This window comes from Sprattus sprattus (assembly GCF_963457725.1).
Source record: "Sprattus sprattus genome assembly, chromosome: 17".
NCBI lineage: Eukaryota > Metazoa > Chordata > Actinopteri > Clupeiformes > Clupeidae > Sprattus > Sprattus sprattus.
The window spans coordinates 12,335,770-12,350,105 of record NC_137915.1 but is presented as its reverse complement, the minus strand read 5'-3'; the positions used below and the strand labels follow the sequence as shown (position 1 = coordinate 12,350,105).

At 44.4% G+C, this 14,336-nt stretch overlaps 1 protein-coding gene across 1 annotated transcript in view; it reads right to left on the bottom strand.

The window, feature by feature from the left end:
* Positions 1-1,571: 1,571 nt before the first annotated feature.
* Positions 1,572-14,336, bottom strand: part of reck (reversion-inducing-cysteine-rich protein with kazal motifs) — a 57,977-nt gene continuing 45,212 nt past the window's right edge. The window contains exons 17-21 of the mRNA XM_080854713.1: positions 10,819-11,014; positions 6,275-6,485; positions 5,916-5,989; positions 3,777-3,932; positions 1,572-2,344 (exon numbers count right to left, since the gene is read on the bottom strand). Of these exons, the coding sequence (XP_080710839.1) occupies positions 2,126-2,344; positions 3,777-3,932; positions 5,916-5,989; positions 6,275-6,485; positions 10,819-11,014 (856 nt within the window). The 3' untranslated portion in view covers positions 1,572-2,125. The remainder of the gene's footprint in view (positions 2,345-3,776; positions 3,933-5,915; positions 5,990-6,274; positions 6,486-10,818; positions 11,015-14,336) is intronic.

The following is a 14,336-nucleotide window of genomic DNA, read 5'->3' as shown; positions in this document are numbered from 1 at the left end:
TGAAGCCTTGAGCACGTGTACTGAACCTGAACCATTAGCTGCAGTTCTATGAGGTCTTCTACTGGAGGCATTTTCTTCTTACAGCGAGGCTGTCATATCAATGAGTGCACTGTAGAAAAGGAATGAGATGCTCAGATGATGTATATAAATATATTTGTGTGTGTGCGTGCATAATATACATCTCAATGCATATAATGTGTGTGTTTGTGTGTGTGTATATGTCTGTGAGTGTGTGTATGTGTGTGTGAGAGAAAGAGACAGGCAGACAGACAGCATACATGTGTTTTTGTGTGTGTGTGTGTGTGTGTGTGTGTGTCTGTGTGTGTGTGTAAGAGAGTGAGAGAGACATACAGACAGAAAGACAGACAGCCTACATGTGTGTGTGTGTGTGTGTGAGTGTGTGTGTGTGTGTGTGTGTGTGTGTGTGTGTGTGTGTGTGTGTGTAAGAGAGAGAGAGAGACATACGAACAGACAGACAGACAACATACATATGTTTGTGTTTTTTAAATTGTGAGGATGTCTACCTTTGCCGGTGCCCTAAGAGACATTACACCATCTGCTCCGAATTAGATCCAGCGCTGCTAAAGCAATCATTATGAAATCTGCATGATGTAACACACCAGACACAGCACTCTGTCCACAGCCAGGCTTTATGCTTTATAAAATATGCATTCTCTTGGCGTTTCAACACATTGCAAGGAGCCGTTTTAAACCACTAGCCACCCAGCGATATTTAAAGGCACACTGGGCAGCCAGAACAATCTTTATGCACTCTACTCGCGTTGGCAAATATGAACACATTTAATGTAGTACAAAATATGACAGGAAATGACAAACAACAAAACACAAAAACAAAACATAACAATACAAAGCAAAACAAAAGAGTGGAGAAAAAGAACGATGAGATAACAAAAGTGTTGCAATACAGCTGCCTAGGCAAATAATACTGTCGATAAGGTGGGGGTGGGGGCTTGGGAGACTTCATGTGTCCTAGGCAGTTTCATAAAAACACATCAGAACAGGAAGAAGACAAGGACATGGACACAAAGACAAAGATCCGAAACACAATACATTCAAGACAAAAATAAAAATAAAAACCCTTCATAATTGTCATGCAAGAATAACATTTAAAACATGGCACATAGTGAACTTCATCATTTTAGAACAAAATAAAACATTTTGCTATTTCTTTAATTCATACATTACATTTTTGCATTACTTCATATAGGATTTTTTTACAGATATATTTATATATATCTATATATATATTTACTGTTGATATTACCCACTAGTGGATAAGCAATGATTGTCATATTCACTTACAAATGGCTCCTCTTCCTTTGTGAATAGTTTGTATCTACACAGAGGAACAATGAAGATCCCTTTGAGCTTATGGGGTGGAATGATTCTCCTGTCAGGACTTGGTTTGTTCCAGTTCGAGCACGGCATCTCTCGACCCTCTTATTTACATAGAGACGCGTGTGAGAGAGGTGAGTGCATGGGCCTGTGTGTGTGTGTGTTTATTTGTGCATATATGTGTGTGTGAGTGTGTGTTAGGGGGGGGGGGGGGGGGGGGGGGTTACAGAGGGTTAAGCAGTGATGAAGCCCAAATGACCAGGACAGATGTCGTATGGGGAGGGAAATGTATCTTCCCCCCACAACCAAGCCACCTGGCCCTTCTCATTCTCTCTATCCCTCTCTATCCCTCTCTATTTCTCCCTTTCTTTCTCTTTCTCTTCTGCTGACCTGGAATTGAGCAGGAATGGAGCAGTGCAGACCAATTCGGCCTCGCTTAGAGTTCTATATACGAACGGAACAAAATGGCTGCATCTGCAACTACCCTCTCCACTCCACTGGGTTTGGTTGTTGGATGGTTTGAGTCACATAAAAAGCTAATTCTGATTGTCCAGTCGTGATTGTCGAAAGGCGGTGCAGGTTGGAATCCTCCAGTCACCCGCGGCGACCGCAAAGGGTCAGAGGTCAGGCACACACGGTCGTGGTTGCTAGGCAATCGGGTGTTGGAGGAGGGAGCGAGGTGATCAGCGGTAGGGGAGGGAGAGAGGGAGCAGGCGGAGGAGAGGGATGAGGGGGGGGGAGAGGTAGAAGGGGTGGGAGAGGAAGAGGACTAGTGGCCCAACGATGCTCCCGCTAATGTGAGGAACAGCAGGAGGAGGGAGAGGCAGAGAGGGAGAGGGGTGGCAGAGGGCTGGGCAGATGAGCTGATGGTGGACACCTTGACCTCTGACGTCAGGAAGGCAGATAGGGGCACGTGCGACACCAGTGTGGGGCTGCCGTAATTGATGAGAGAATCGATCTTCTCCGCCTCCTTACTGCACGCCTGGATCTGTGGGGGTAGGGGAGAGGAAGGGGGGGGGGGGGGGGGGTTGGGGCGGTGTTACAAAGAGTAACGGTTCAACCTGTGAAACTATAATAAATCTGGAAATAAACTATTTGAACTTCAACTCAACCTAACTGCAATAACCTAAAGCTGTCATCTGAAAACTGTATTTTCACTCCTCTCCAATTCACTTCTACTTCTTCACAAAGCACGGTTAATGAGCAGAGGCCTGCTTGGTGCTTTGTGGAAACTGAGTGCAACTAAGTCCCCTAAGAGCAGGCCCAGGGCGACAACGCAGAGGCAACATCCCCTTTTAGCTACGCTACGCTTCCGGCACACAAACAGGAGAAAAAGAAATTTCACACACAGACACAGCTTCATACTATCATCTCCCTCTCTCAACTGGAAGTCACCCTACACGAATAATCACTTGACTGTTTGGAATATTGTAATTACTGATCCTACACTTACACTTACACTTACACGTACACGTACACAGTGACTCATGCCTATAGTATATGGGAGGGCTGTGTAATTAGGGCGCCATTGTGAGTTTTTCTCCTCTGGCATATTTTTCTGTTGCAATAAGTGGAAATAAGAGGGACCCTTGTGAAAACGACCTCTCTCTCTGAGTGCCTCCATGGAAATCAAGTACAATTCTCCACAGGTTTGAGCCCAGATTGCCAAACAGCTCAAACAATTACCTCACCGCAACTTAGTATGAGATGAAGTCATAGTTTAAAAAAAAGTTAGTTAAAAGCAAAGAATGACAGCTTTTCGGAAGGTGCATTCAGTCCACCTGTGACGTCAGCTAATTAGCTTATATTGTGTGGAGATAAAAGACAGACAGAAGGCCAGGAGAGAAGAGAGACAGAGGCAGATCCACACAGAGAGAGCTTAATAGTCTTGTAAGGTTTTCCTCTTTGAGGAAGTTTGCTTGTGCTGGTTTTCCAACTCATTTGTCTGTTGGTTTACATTACTGCCATTAATGTCCATGTCAATACCCAGAAGGAGAGAGAGAAAGAGACAGAGAGAAAGGAAAAGAGGAAAAGCAAAGGAGAGAAAAAAGGAATGAAAGAGAGAGAGGAAAGAAGACCTACAGTAGAGGTAACTGAGGTTTGATTTGTCCCCAAGACAGCACTAATTGGCTTATCCTCCTCTTACCCCTGGTCATTCAAAACCTCATTCATCCATTTATTCATTCCTGAATTATTCATGTACTCATGTATTTATTTATTAATTCACACACACACACTCACTCACTCACTCATTCACTCACTCACTTATTCACACACTCTCACTCACACACACACACACACACACACACACACACACACACACACACACACACACACACACACACACACACACACTCACTCGCTCACACACACACACAGGTTAACTCCTGATCTATGGAGCCGTGTCTGTGCTGCTGTACCTGCAGTGGTGTGGGCTTCTGGTCCACGGGCACTACGAGGATGACGATCTCAGAGTCGATGCTCAGGTAGCCAAAGATGTCACACTGTGGCACGGACACATGCAGACGCAGGATCCGCAGAATGTCGTGTAGCGTCACCGGCTGGTTGCGGTTTAACTGAGAGTCCACACAAGAGGAGAAAAACACAAGAAGACAAAAACACAGTCCTTGACATTCAGTTAACACACACAAAAGACACACACATATGCTGAAAGGGGTTTGGGACGTAGGAGGAGAGAGGAATCTGGATGTGAAAACACTATGGCCTTGATCTGGCCAAAGGTTTGAAAAAGCACATTTTTTTTTCGTGGCCGAGCAGACCACACTGGGCACATTCACCATGGCAACTTGATGTCATTATGTCATGGGCGTGACTGTAACCACGCACAGCAATGTCAGACAAACACTTTTTTCAAACTTTTTACGGTTCAAGGATTTGCCACAGACTCCAATGGCAGAAGAAAGAAGGGGACGAAGGTAGAGAAGATGGATAAGAAATAGTAGAAACACAATGAGTGTCCACAGTTTTTCTGCTTGGCCCTCAACAACAGCACAACTGTGTTAGGCAAATGAAAGTCAGCGAGGAGAGACTGTAAGGAAGTTTTATTGATGGTTGTGGCAAGTGTATGGTCTGGCTGAGTTGTTCCATCTGCCTGACTAGAGGCTGACTCCAGAGATTGTCATGATACTGCTGAAAAGAGTTGGAATAGACCCAGAGCCTCCGCCTCTTAAAACTCTAAACACAGCCCTAGACAGCTGGAGAAGGTGAGGAGGTGTGTGTGTGCTGGAACCTTTCACTTCGGCTGAACCATCTCATCACTGGAAGAAGACAGTAGTCAGGTTTCCATCAAACTTTTTAATGCGAATTCTGACCATTCCAATGGGAAATCCTGAACGGAAGCATTTGAAATTTGCATCAAATCTTCTAAGTCGAATAAGAGATTAATTCGCTATAAGGGGGTGGATTAACTCCCGATTTGCATAGGGTATCATGCGACTAAGGCTAATGGAAATGGGTTTATTCGCAGCAAATCATATTGTTGAGATTTGATTACGTGTTTCCATAACAGTTGCTGTGACAACCTCAAGTTTTCAACCCCGAGCTGTTGATTCAGAGAGTGTCTATTTTTAATTTGCATAACACAGCGGATAGAAACATGCACAGATTTGTACATCTTTTAGCCAAATTACCTAAATACATGTAAGATATGCAAATGAGTTGGATGGGAACTCGGCTAGTGAGAGCTTTAAAGGATTCCCATTACTTGATGATTGGATTACTGAAAATGGTCACATAAGGAAGAGCTAAGCTCCCTGACTTAAATGGTTATTACCTGAGAATGACCGCAGTAATTGGGTTTGTCTGTAAGCAGATGGTTATGGATGCTACTGAGTGTCCAAGCAACTGCACTAAATGGCCTCTACGAGATAATTATTTTAGCTTTCCCCCCAAATAGACTCAGTACAGCAAAGATGTGTCATTGCTATTCAGTACTGGGGGGACACTAACTGGGTTATAAGTGTGACTCACAGGGGCATATTTTACTAAAGCAGTGCTTGTTATAAAACGTGTGGCGAATGTAAAGCTTGTCTGCAAAGTGTGCTCCTCCATAGCAAGGACATGGGCTTTTTTGCCTTTAATGATGCAGTGAAGAGTGGGACAGGAAATAAGAGGGAGAAGAGGTTGGGAGTGAACAGGAGAAATGACATCGGGCCGGAATCGAACCCATGGGCGTCAAGCCCAAATGTGGTCGGGGCTACTGCTTGCGCCACAGTACCCCCACCTATCTTTTGTTTTTAACATTGTACTGAAAGGGTTAAATAGGACTAAATGAAAACATACTGACGGGCACAATTGAAAGAACAGACATCCAGAGATTTCAAGGCCTTGAATGTTTGCCTAAAGCAAGTTTTATACATAAATAAAACCAGTAAAATAGTAAGTGAGAGAGAGGGAGAGAGGGTGAGGGGAAAAAAGATGAAGAGAACAACTTCAGAAGAGAGATAGAGAGAGACAGAAAAAGAAAGACAGAGATGAAGAGAGAGAGGGGAAGAGAGAGAGAGACAGAGGAAGGGATAGAGAGAAAAACAGATGCATACCTTGGCAAAAGCATTCATCTGCTGTTTGTTCCAAAGGATCTGTAGCATTCCAGCACACAATGGACAACAAGCACCTGTGAATACACACACATGCAGATTAATACACACATGTACACACACATGCACATGCACACGCACACACACACACACACACACACACACACACACACAAACACACACACACACACACACACACACACACACACACACACACACACATCAATACATACATGTACACACACATGCACATAAATACTGTACATATGCACATCAACACACACACACACACACACACACACACACACACACACACACACACACACACACACACACACACACACACACACAAACTGTCTCACCTGGTGGTGTGACGGGTGTGCAGCCCTTGGTGGAGAGGGGGGGGCAGTGTTTGGGGTTGCAGCCTGACTCTGAGGGGTACTCTGACACCACCCCGACGGCGTAGCAGGGATGGTGGTAGTCCACGGCGACGCGGTCCGAGTACGCCTCGCAGATGGTGCTGTAAGTCTCGCCATTGTGCCCACACACCTCCTGGGACTTCCTGCATGCGTCCTGTAGAGTGAGCAAACACACACACACACACACGCACACACGCACACACACACACACACACACACACACACACACACACACACAGAGAGAGAGAGAGAGAGAGAGAAAAAGCGAGAATGAGATATGTCTGTTTCACGCATTGCTCTCACACCTGTAATACCATGTACATTACACACACCTGAGTACATCAGTACAAAATGCATAACAACCACCGAAACACTTCATACTTCACCCAAAAGTGACTCATGCTGCCATAACTATAGCATATTATCTCTCCCATAAAACTACTTTCTCACTCAATGAACAAAGAACTAAAAAACAAACATTATGTATTGCTGTATCCTGTATTTTTGCACAGTTCAGTGTTGCATTGTGAAAGAAAAGAAAAATGTATGACACAGTACATTACAGTACATATTGTAATACAAAGCAAACCCAGTACATTCAGTTAAATGCCTCAAGACAGCTCTAGGCTACATTTTCCGTGGTATACAATAGTACAAAGAAGTGTGCAGACACTTTTCATTCCCTGTACAGTGAGTGAAACAACAATAAATGAGACTCCCACTAGAAGTGTCCTGCAGCCATAAAGCACAGCCACAATGCCACTTTGTGTCACTGCTGACATGACCACGACTTACACAAAGAGTAGTATTAGTGGCAAAATGTCTTCAGCGACAACTACATCAACCTCATCAACTACATCTATATTTCTCCATACATGCACATTTCAATGCAAATGCTGTACTGCACCGCTTGGTAAGGTTACAAGGCTTTAAACAAACAAAACAGAAGTGTATAGTTTAATTTGTCTGTCAAAATAGAGCATCTTTCCATCTTCAGTGATCTAAATGTGTCTAGTTTTGAACTGAAATGTAACTGTTTTGAATAGAGTATCTAAATGTCAGCAAGACCTGAGAGTTTTGCTGGTGGTGAACATTGACTGAGACAGGTATTCATGAATTTCGGAAGAAGATGTCATTGAATGCATTTTGTATCCAAGAAATGCAACATTATCCACAGTTTAGTTCACACAGTCTACTGATATGGTGAATGTGGTAAATGTTTTGAAAAAATGTACATGGCATTGAGAGAAGTGTAAAAAAATAAATTGCCATTTTCACTTAGCCGTCAATCACAGCAAAGTTCTGTGTCTTAGTTCCCACATGAAACAGCTAGAGGAGAGGAGAGGAGAGGAGAGGAGGGGAGAGGAGAGGAGAGGAGAGGAGGGGAGAGGAGAGGAGAGGAGAGGAGAGGAGAGGACACGAGGCGAGGAGAGACGAGACGAGACGAGAGACAGTCAGCATTACCAGCTAAGATTTCTAACATAGTGATAGAGTTATTGATAGTGTCTGTGTGTTGACATGTAAATGTGATGTTTAGTGACTGTGTGTTCTCCATCATGATCCCCTCCTGCTGGGGACTGTTGTGCTGGCTTCTGTCTGGGATTGACTTTGCTTCAAGAGCTTTTCTGCCAAACGAATCAATGCCTCTACACACTCCCCATCTCTCCTGCCTCAGCAGCACCAAGTCAAAACACTGGAATGTGTGTGTGCGTGTGTGTCTATGAATGCGTGTGTGTGTATGAGTGTGTGTGTGTGTGCTTCTAAGTATAAATGTGTGTATTTGTGTGGGTCTATGAGTGTGTGTGTCTTAGTATTAACGTTCAGTATGTGTGTTCCTGGTGTGTGTGTGTGTGTGTGTGTGTGTGTGTGTTTGTGTGTGTGCCAGTGTATGTGTCTTGGGGGTAACTTTCTCCTGGTACATAAACCACAAAATGACTTGATTACGCACGCTGGCGACCTGACACTGCCACTGAAGTGGACGCTAACGACCAAGCCACCTGATACACCCTGTTTCCACGACGATGCCTCCCAGCGACTCACATTAATGAAACATGAGGACCACAATGAAGTGGGGAGAATGTGTGTGTGCGTGTCTGTGTGTGTGAGAGTGTTACAGAGGGTATGACTGTAGGCATGAGTGTGTACATGTGTGATTGTGTGTGTGTGTCTGCATAAGTATAGAGTGGGATCAAATGGTTGTTTAGCGAAAACCAGAACCCACAAATCTCAAAATATATGCTTTCAGCAGCTCACAAGCTAATTAGCATTTGTGTTCGAGTCTGTCTGGCATATCAACCAATCTATGAGCCTTCATAGATTTTGAGAGTGAAATTGTGAGTTTAGATGTGTGCACCCCTGTGTATGAGTCTGTATTAATGTGTGTGTGTGTGTGTGTGTGTCTGTGTGTGTGTGTGTGTGTTGTGCCACATGTGTGTGAGAGTGTGTGTGAGAGTGTGGGCAGCTTTGACATTCTATCAAGGCAAATACTTAAAAGGCCTGCAAGCCACAAAGGAGCCTAATTGGCAATACTATACACAGCGCAGGAGGCCACATTTCACTAGGGATCCATTTCCTGCTCAAAGACCCAGCCGACTATTAAAGACACCAAAACACAGCTTGCCTGAGCTTAAGGTCAGAGATCTACTGTGTGTGTGTGTGTGTGTGTGTGTGTGTGTGTGTGTGTGTGTGTGTTTGTGAGAGAAAGAATGAGGGAGAAGAAAAAGTAGGTAGGAGAGAAAGACACAGGGGAAGAGGAGGGGGAATGTGTGTGCGTATATGTGTGTCTACAAGTGTGTGTGAGAGTATGTGTGTATGTGTGTTTGTGTGTGAGAGTGTGTGGTGTGTATGTGTGTGTGTATGTGTGTGTGTGTGTCTGTGTGTGTGTGTGTGTGTGTGTGTGTGTGTGTGTGTGTATGTACAGCTGGTATATATTTTCTGCCCTTTTCATTAGCTTTTCCTTCCCCTCCGGAGCCCCTGCCTGCCTGCCTTACTTGCCTGTTGTTTGCTGACTTCAGCTACAGTCTGTATAGATCAGTGCAACTCCAGCTAAACGAGTTTCCTCTCCATTCCTCTCCTCTCTCCTTTCTTCTCCTTTCCCATTCTCTCTTCTCCTCTCTCCTTCTCTCTTCTCCTTTCCTATTCTCTCCTCTCTTCTCCTCTCCCATTCTCTCCTCTCCCCTTCTCTGTTCTCCTCTGCTGTCCTTTCCTCTCCTCTTTGACGGTTCTAATACATCATGTGCATGTGTAAGGTAAAGGTTTTAATACTAGTTCAATAAACAAATGTTTTACACCCTTAACAATCCACTCCCCTCTTTTGTTTATCCCACCTCTCCTCTTCTCCCCCACCTCTTCTCTCCTCTCTTCTCCTCTCCTCTCCTCCCCCACCTCTTCTCTCCTCTCTTCTCCTCTCCTCTCCTCCCCCACCTCTCCTCTCCTCTTTTCTCCTCTCCTTTCACTCTTCTCCTCTCCTCTCCACTCTTCTCCTCTCCATTCTTCTCCTCTCTTCTCCTATCTCTCCTCTCCACTCTTCTCCTCTCCTCTCCTCCCCCCTCCTCTCCTCCGCGCTCCATAGTCGAGGGGATTTGCGACCCCCAGAGACGGCCTGTCAGTGCCAACTCACGATCTTTGACCCTCTATAAACACACTAAACTGGGCCGACCCACCCCCCCGAGCACTGTGTGACCTTTACCACCGACAAATGAAACAGCTTTGCCCTTTTCAGTCAGCTTTGGTACCTACTGCTACGGGTGTACTTCTCTTCGCCTTGCAAAGATGGTGTTAGGTCTTTGGCAATATATCACACACTCTTAGTATGCCCCTACACAGTATATGTTATACCTTTATATATTCACACCCAATATATTCCATATCTATATTATCAGCTTAAGCTCTACACTGTCCTTTATTTCTTCAATCATAGATCGATACAGCTGCATATGCTGAACATTCAAACTGAACTTGTATTACCCCTCGCCCTCGGTGGGAAGACTATGGGAGTGTGGCGCCCCCTTGTGAAATTTCAGATAAAATACTGAATGAAAACCGGTCCCCTAGGGCCTAGGCTATGTGGAAAAAAATCAGTGCTTCAGTTAAGCATTTCCAATATTCGTTCATACGTAGCATACCATCTCTTCTCACCACACACATAATACATAGTACTCCGCATTATAATACATAAAATAACATAGCCAAGGACCAGATATAAATTAGCCCAACCAAACCAGTAGTATGCGATTTCTAGGATCCACACATGACATACACATTGTATGTTTACACCAATAACTGTGTATGATGGACTCATTAAATCCTGAATTATTTATAAGAATAAGTTATCAATAAGTCTTAATAACATTAGAGGATGTAGACAGCAATTTGAGCACATGTGCGTTGTGTGCATAGACAGTATGATGTATGAGTATGACGATCCTATCTGCCTTTTTCAGTTCCCCTTGGGAACAGTGCCCCCTGGTGGTGAGTGGTGAAAGTACCTGGCAGTGGCCCATGTAGGCCAAGGTCTTGCCTCTCTGGTAGAGCACACACAGGTTGGGGTGCTCCGTGCTGTCTGTGTCACACACAGGGTCCAGTTGGTTCTTGTCACAGCTGGGGGGCCTGCTCACACACTCGAACTGTTGGCATGGAAACTCTGCAGTGTCCGTCAGACACACTCTCTTCCTTGGCACACATCTGTGAGGCCCACGGAGGAAAAACACACACACACACACACACACACACACACACACACCCACCGAAAAAACAAACACGCTTAGTTTTTTATGTCTAAGTAGACAGCACAACAAATACAATTACATGTATTAAGTCTCTGTAACTAAAAGGGCACTTTTTGGAAACTTTCACCCATTACAGAGTAATTCCCGATGCCCGAAGACTTAAACTGTGGATACACTGGGCAGGTACACACAGGGGCAGAGCATAAGTGTGTAAGAACAAACTTGAAGAAGAAAAGGTTCAGTAAAAAAAGTGATGGTTGAGGAAGAGCAACCATTTTAGTTCTAGCAGCAGTGACTGGGATGGGAAGGGACCCTAGCGGGGTTTAATGCCTTAATGTGAGCCTTGCTTCTAAGATGAACCTTACTGGTGTGTCTCTCTCTCTCTCCTCTTCCTCTTCTGTCTAATCCTTGCAGTGAGGATTTTGTTCCACTGACAACAATTAAGAAACTTCTAGAGATGTAATATAGGAATGCCTCCTCCTCAACCACCCCAGTAATGAGAGACGTGCACTATGGCCACACATCTCAAAAGCCATGTCCACAAGCTTTACTGAAAATGTAACCTTAAGGAGATTTCACTTCACACATTTCACTCCTGTATGTGCCACGAAAAACAGCTTTAGTGGAAACAGCTTTAGTGGAGAGGCTGCTGAGAGCACAGACTGTTAAAAATAGTTTCAGGAAGATCTGCACGAAATTATTACAATCAGTGACGCAGAGAGTCACCAGTCATAAGACTGTATCTGCTGACCCTGACCCTGAGCCAGGGCACTTGAAGCAACATTATGCAACAATTTGCCATTTTTTTAGGGTGTTTTTTTTTTTATGAGTAACTACTTGATATCATCTTCAAATTAATGTTGATGGAATATGGTCGTGAAAAACAGATGAACAGATGCCTGCAATCCCCACTAGCCACCCAGGCTATGCACTATGCAGTTCTGTGGTTTGGGAAGGAACACCCTCGAAAATGTGCTGTTAGCAAGCTTTATTCAGCACCAACTGGGCTGTTTGTGGTGTTAGCAAGCTTTTAACAGTGCCAACTGGGCTGTTGGTGGTGTTAGCAAGCTTTTTTCAGTGCCAACTGGGCTGTTGGTGGTGTTAGAAAGCTTTTATCAGTGCCAACTGGGCTGTTGGTGGTGTTAGCAAGCTTTTATCTGCACCAACTGGGCTGTTGGTGGTGTTAGCAAGCTTTTTGGGCTCTTGGTGGTGTAAGCAAGCTTTTATCAGCGCCAACTGGGCTTTTGGTGGTGTGTTCAGGTTGCCTGCTGGCTAATTTAAGACCAAAACTCCACCATGCTTCTTTAAAGGTATACTGTAAACTTCATGAATGCACTACAAATCAAACAAAAAAACGTGCATTTTTAGCATATTTACTGAATGTATTTACTGAGTGGCCTGATGTGTTTGAAAAACCTTGCTAACATACCTTCCTTATAGCCACAAAGGGACTTCATTATTACCCAAAAACATTTCAATGACGTAACATATATAGATATCTGAACAAGCTGCACAATGTGTTATGCACGACTCTAAGTCTAATGTTTCGGGGGGGGGGGGGGGGGGGGGGGTAACAGGTTGGGAATGGAGGAAGTCTACACATTCAGCATGATGTCTTATACAGATAAGAGGGGAAATATGGGGTTAAATGTGTGTTTGTGTGTGGGGGGCTTTGAGAGGGGGCACAGTGTGTGTGCTTGTGTGTGTGTGTGGACACGTGAATGGAGGCAGTCGGAGCCTGAGGATGGAACTGCAGGGTGTCTGTGGCCCATGACCTGGGATCAGGTTTCTAGCCAGCTCTGAGCTGCTGCGTTATGAAAGAGAAACCAGAAACTGATCTGGGAAGAGTAGTTTCAGATTCCTTCTGTCAACGGCCGACAGAACCGTCCAAGAGGTTAGGACAAGGTTAGAACAATATTCTGCATCCCCCACCCCCCTCCCCGCCTTTCCTCTAAGCATACCCCCCCCCACACTAGAATTGCTTGGGCCTGATTGGAGGATGCTGAGTGAGGCCGGAAATCACCATGTTACACCTGAACAAACACACAGGCCAGCCCTCACTGTCTGACCGGCCAGAGAATATGGAAACGCCATAGGGTTGCACAGAGGAGTACTCTGGGATGGGAATGCCTGAGCACACTGAGACCAGGGAGACATGAGGTTTGTCTGAGAAATGGACACAGCTCATTCCTTACTCATGGAGGGTGGGGGGGGGGGGATAAATCTAAGTAACAGAATTTTTTTTAATATTATTTAAATATGATATATTTTTCTAGGTTAATGTGCACACAGACTCACACACACACACACACACACACACACATGCAACAGACACAGACACATGCACACACCCACAGACACACAAATAAACAAACTTGCTTAAGAAAAGATGTATCTTTAAGAAGTTGATTATTAACCCGCATTTTTAACAAAAGTGCAAGCAAGTCATTGCTGCAGTCTAACGATAAGGAACAGCACAAGGCTTTGTTACCAAAATACTTCTGCCTCACATAGGTAATGTGATTCATGGCTTCAGAGCATTAGGAATGCAAAAGAGCTCATAGTTAGAACGCAGGAGATCCCAAAGGGATTGACTCATTTTCTTTGCTAAATCGTTTGATGCAGTTCTTGCAAACTGAACTCCCCCCCCCCACCCCCCTAACTCACACATCTGTGTCAAATAAACCCTTAAATGGTCCATGTCTCAAGAGCCAAAACAGAAGAGAATTATACTTGAATTAAAGAAATTTGCTGACACTTGAGATCTGAACACTTAATTCTTGTACAACTGCAGCAATGAATTTAAAATAACAGAGGGACCTTGGCCTACCTGTTAATGTGTATGTGTGTGATTATGTGTACGTGTGTGAGTACATATATGTGCCCATGTCATGTGTATATATATGTGTGTGGGGGGGGGGGGTTGTGTGTCCGCCTGTGTGTATGTGTGTGTGTGTGTGTGTGTGTGTGTGTGTGTGTGTGTGTGTGTGTGTGTGTGTGTGTGTGTGTGTGTGTGTGTGTGTGTGAGTGTGTGTGTCTGTGTGTGTGTGTGTGTGTCTGCAAGGTAAGCAAATATTCCTTGAGCAAAGATAATAGGTAAGTGTCTGCTGAATTTCACATTAAGATCATACAGGGTTTTTATTCTCCTAAAAAAAGGTTTATTTGTATCTGTACCCTGCATAGCACAGTATTTGGTTCTCTACACAGTGTAATGCTATGCTATGCTATGCTATGCTATGTTATGTAATGTTATACTTATGCTGTGCTGTGTTATGCAG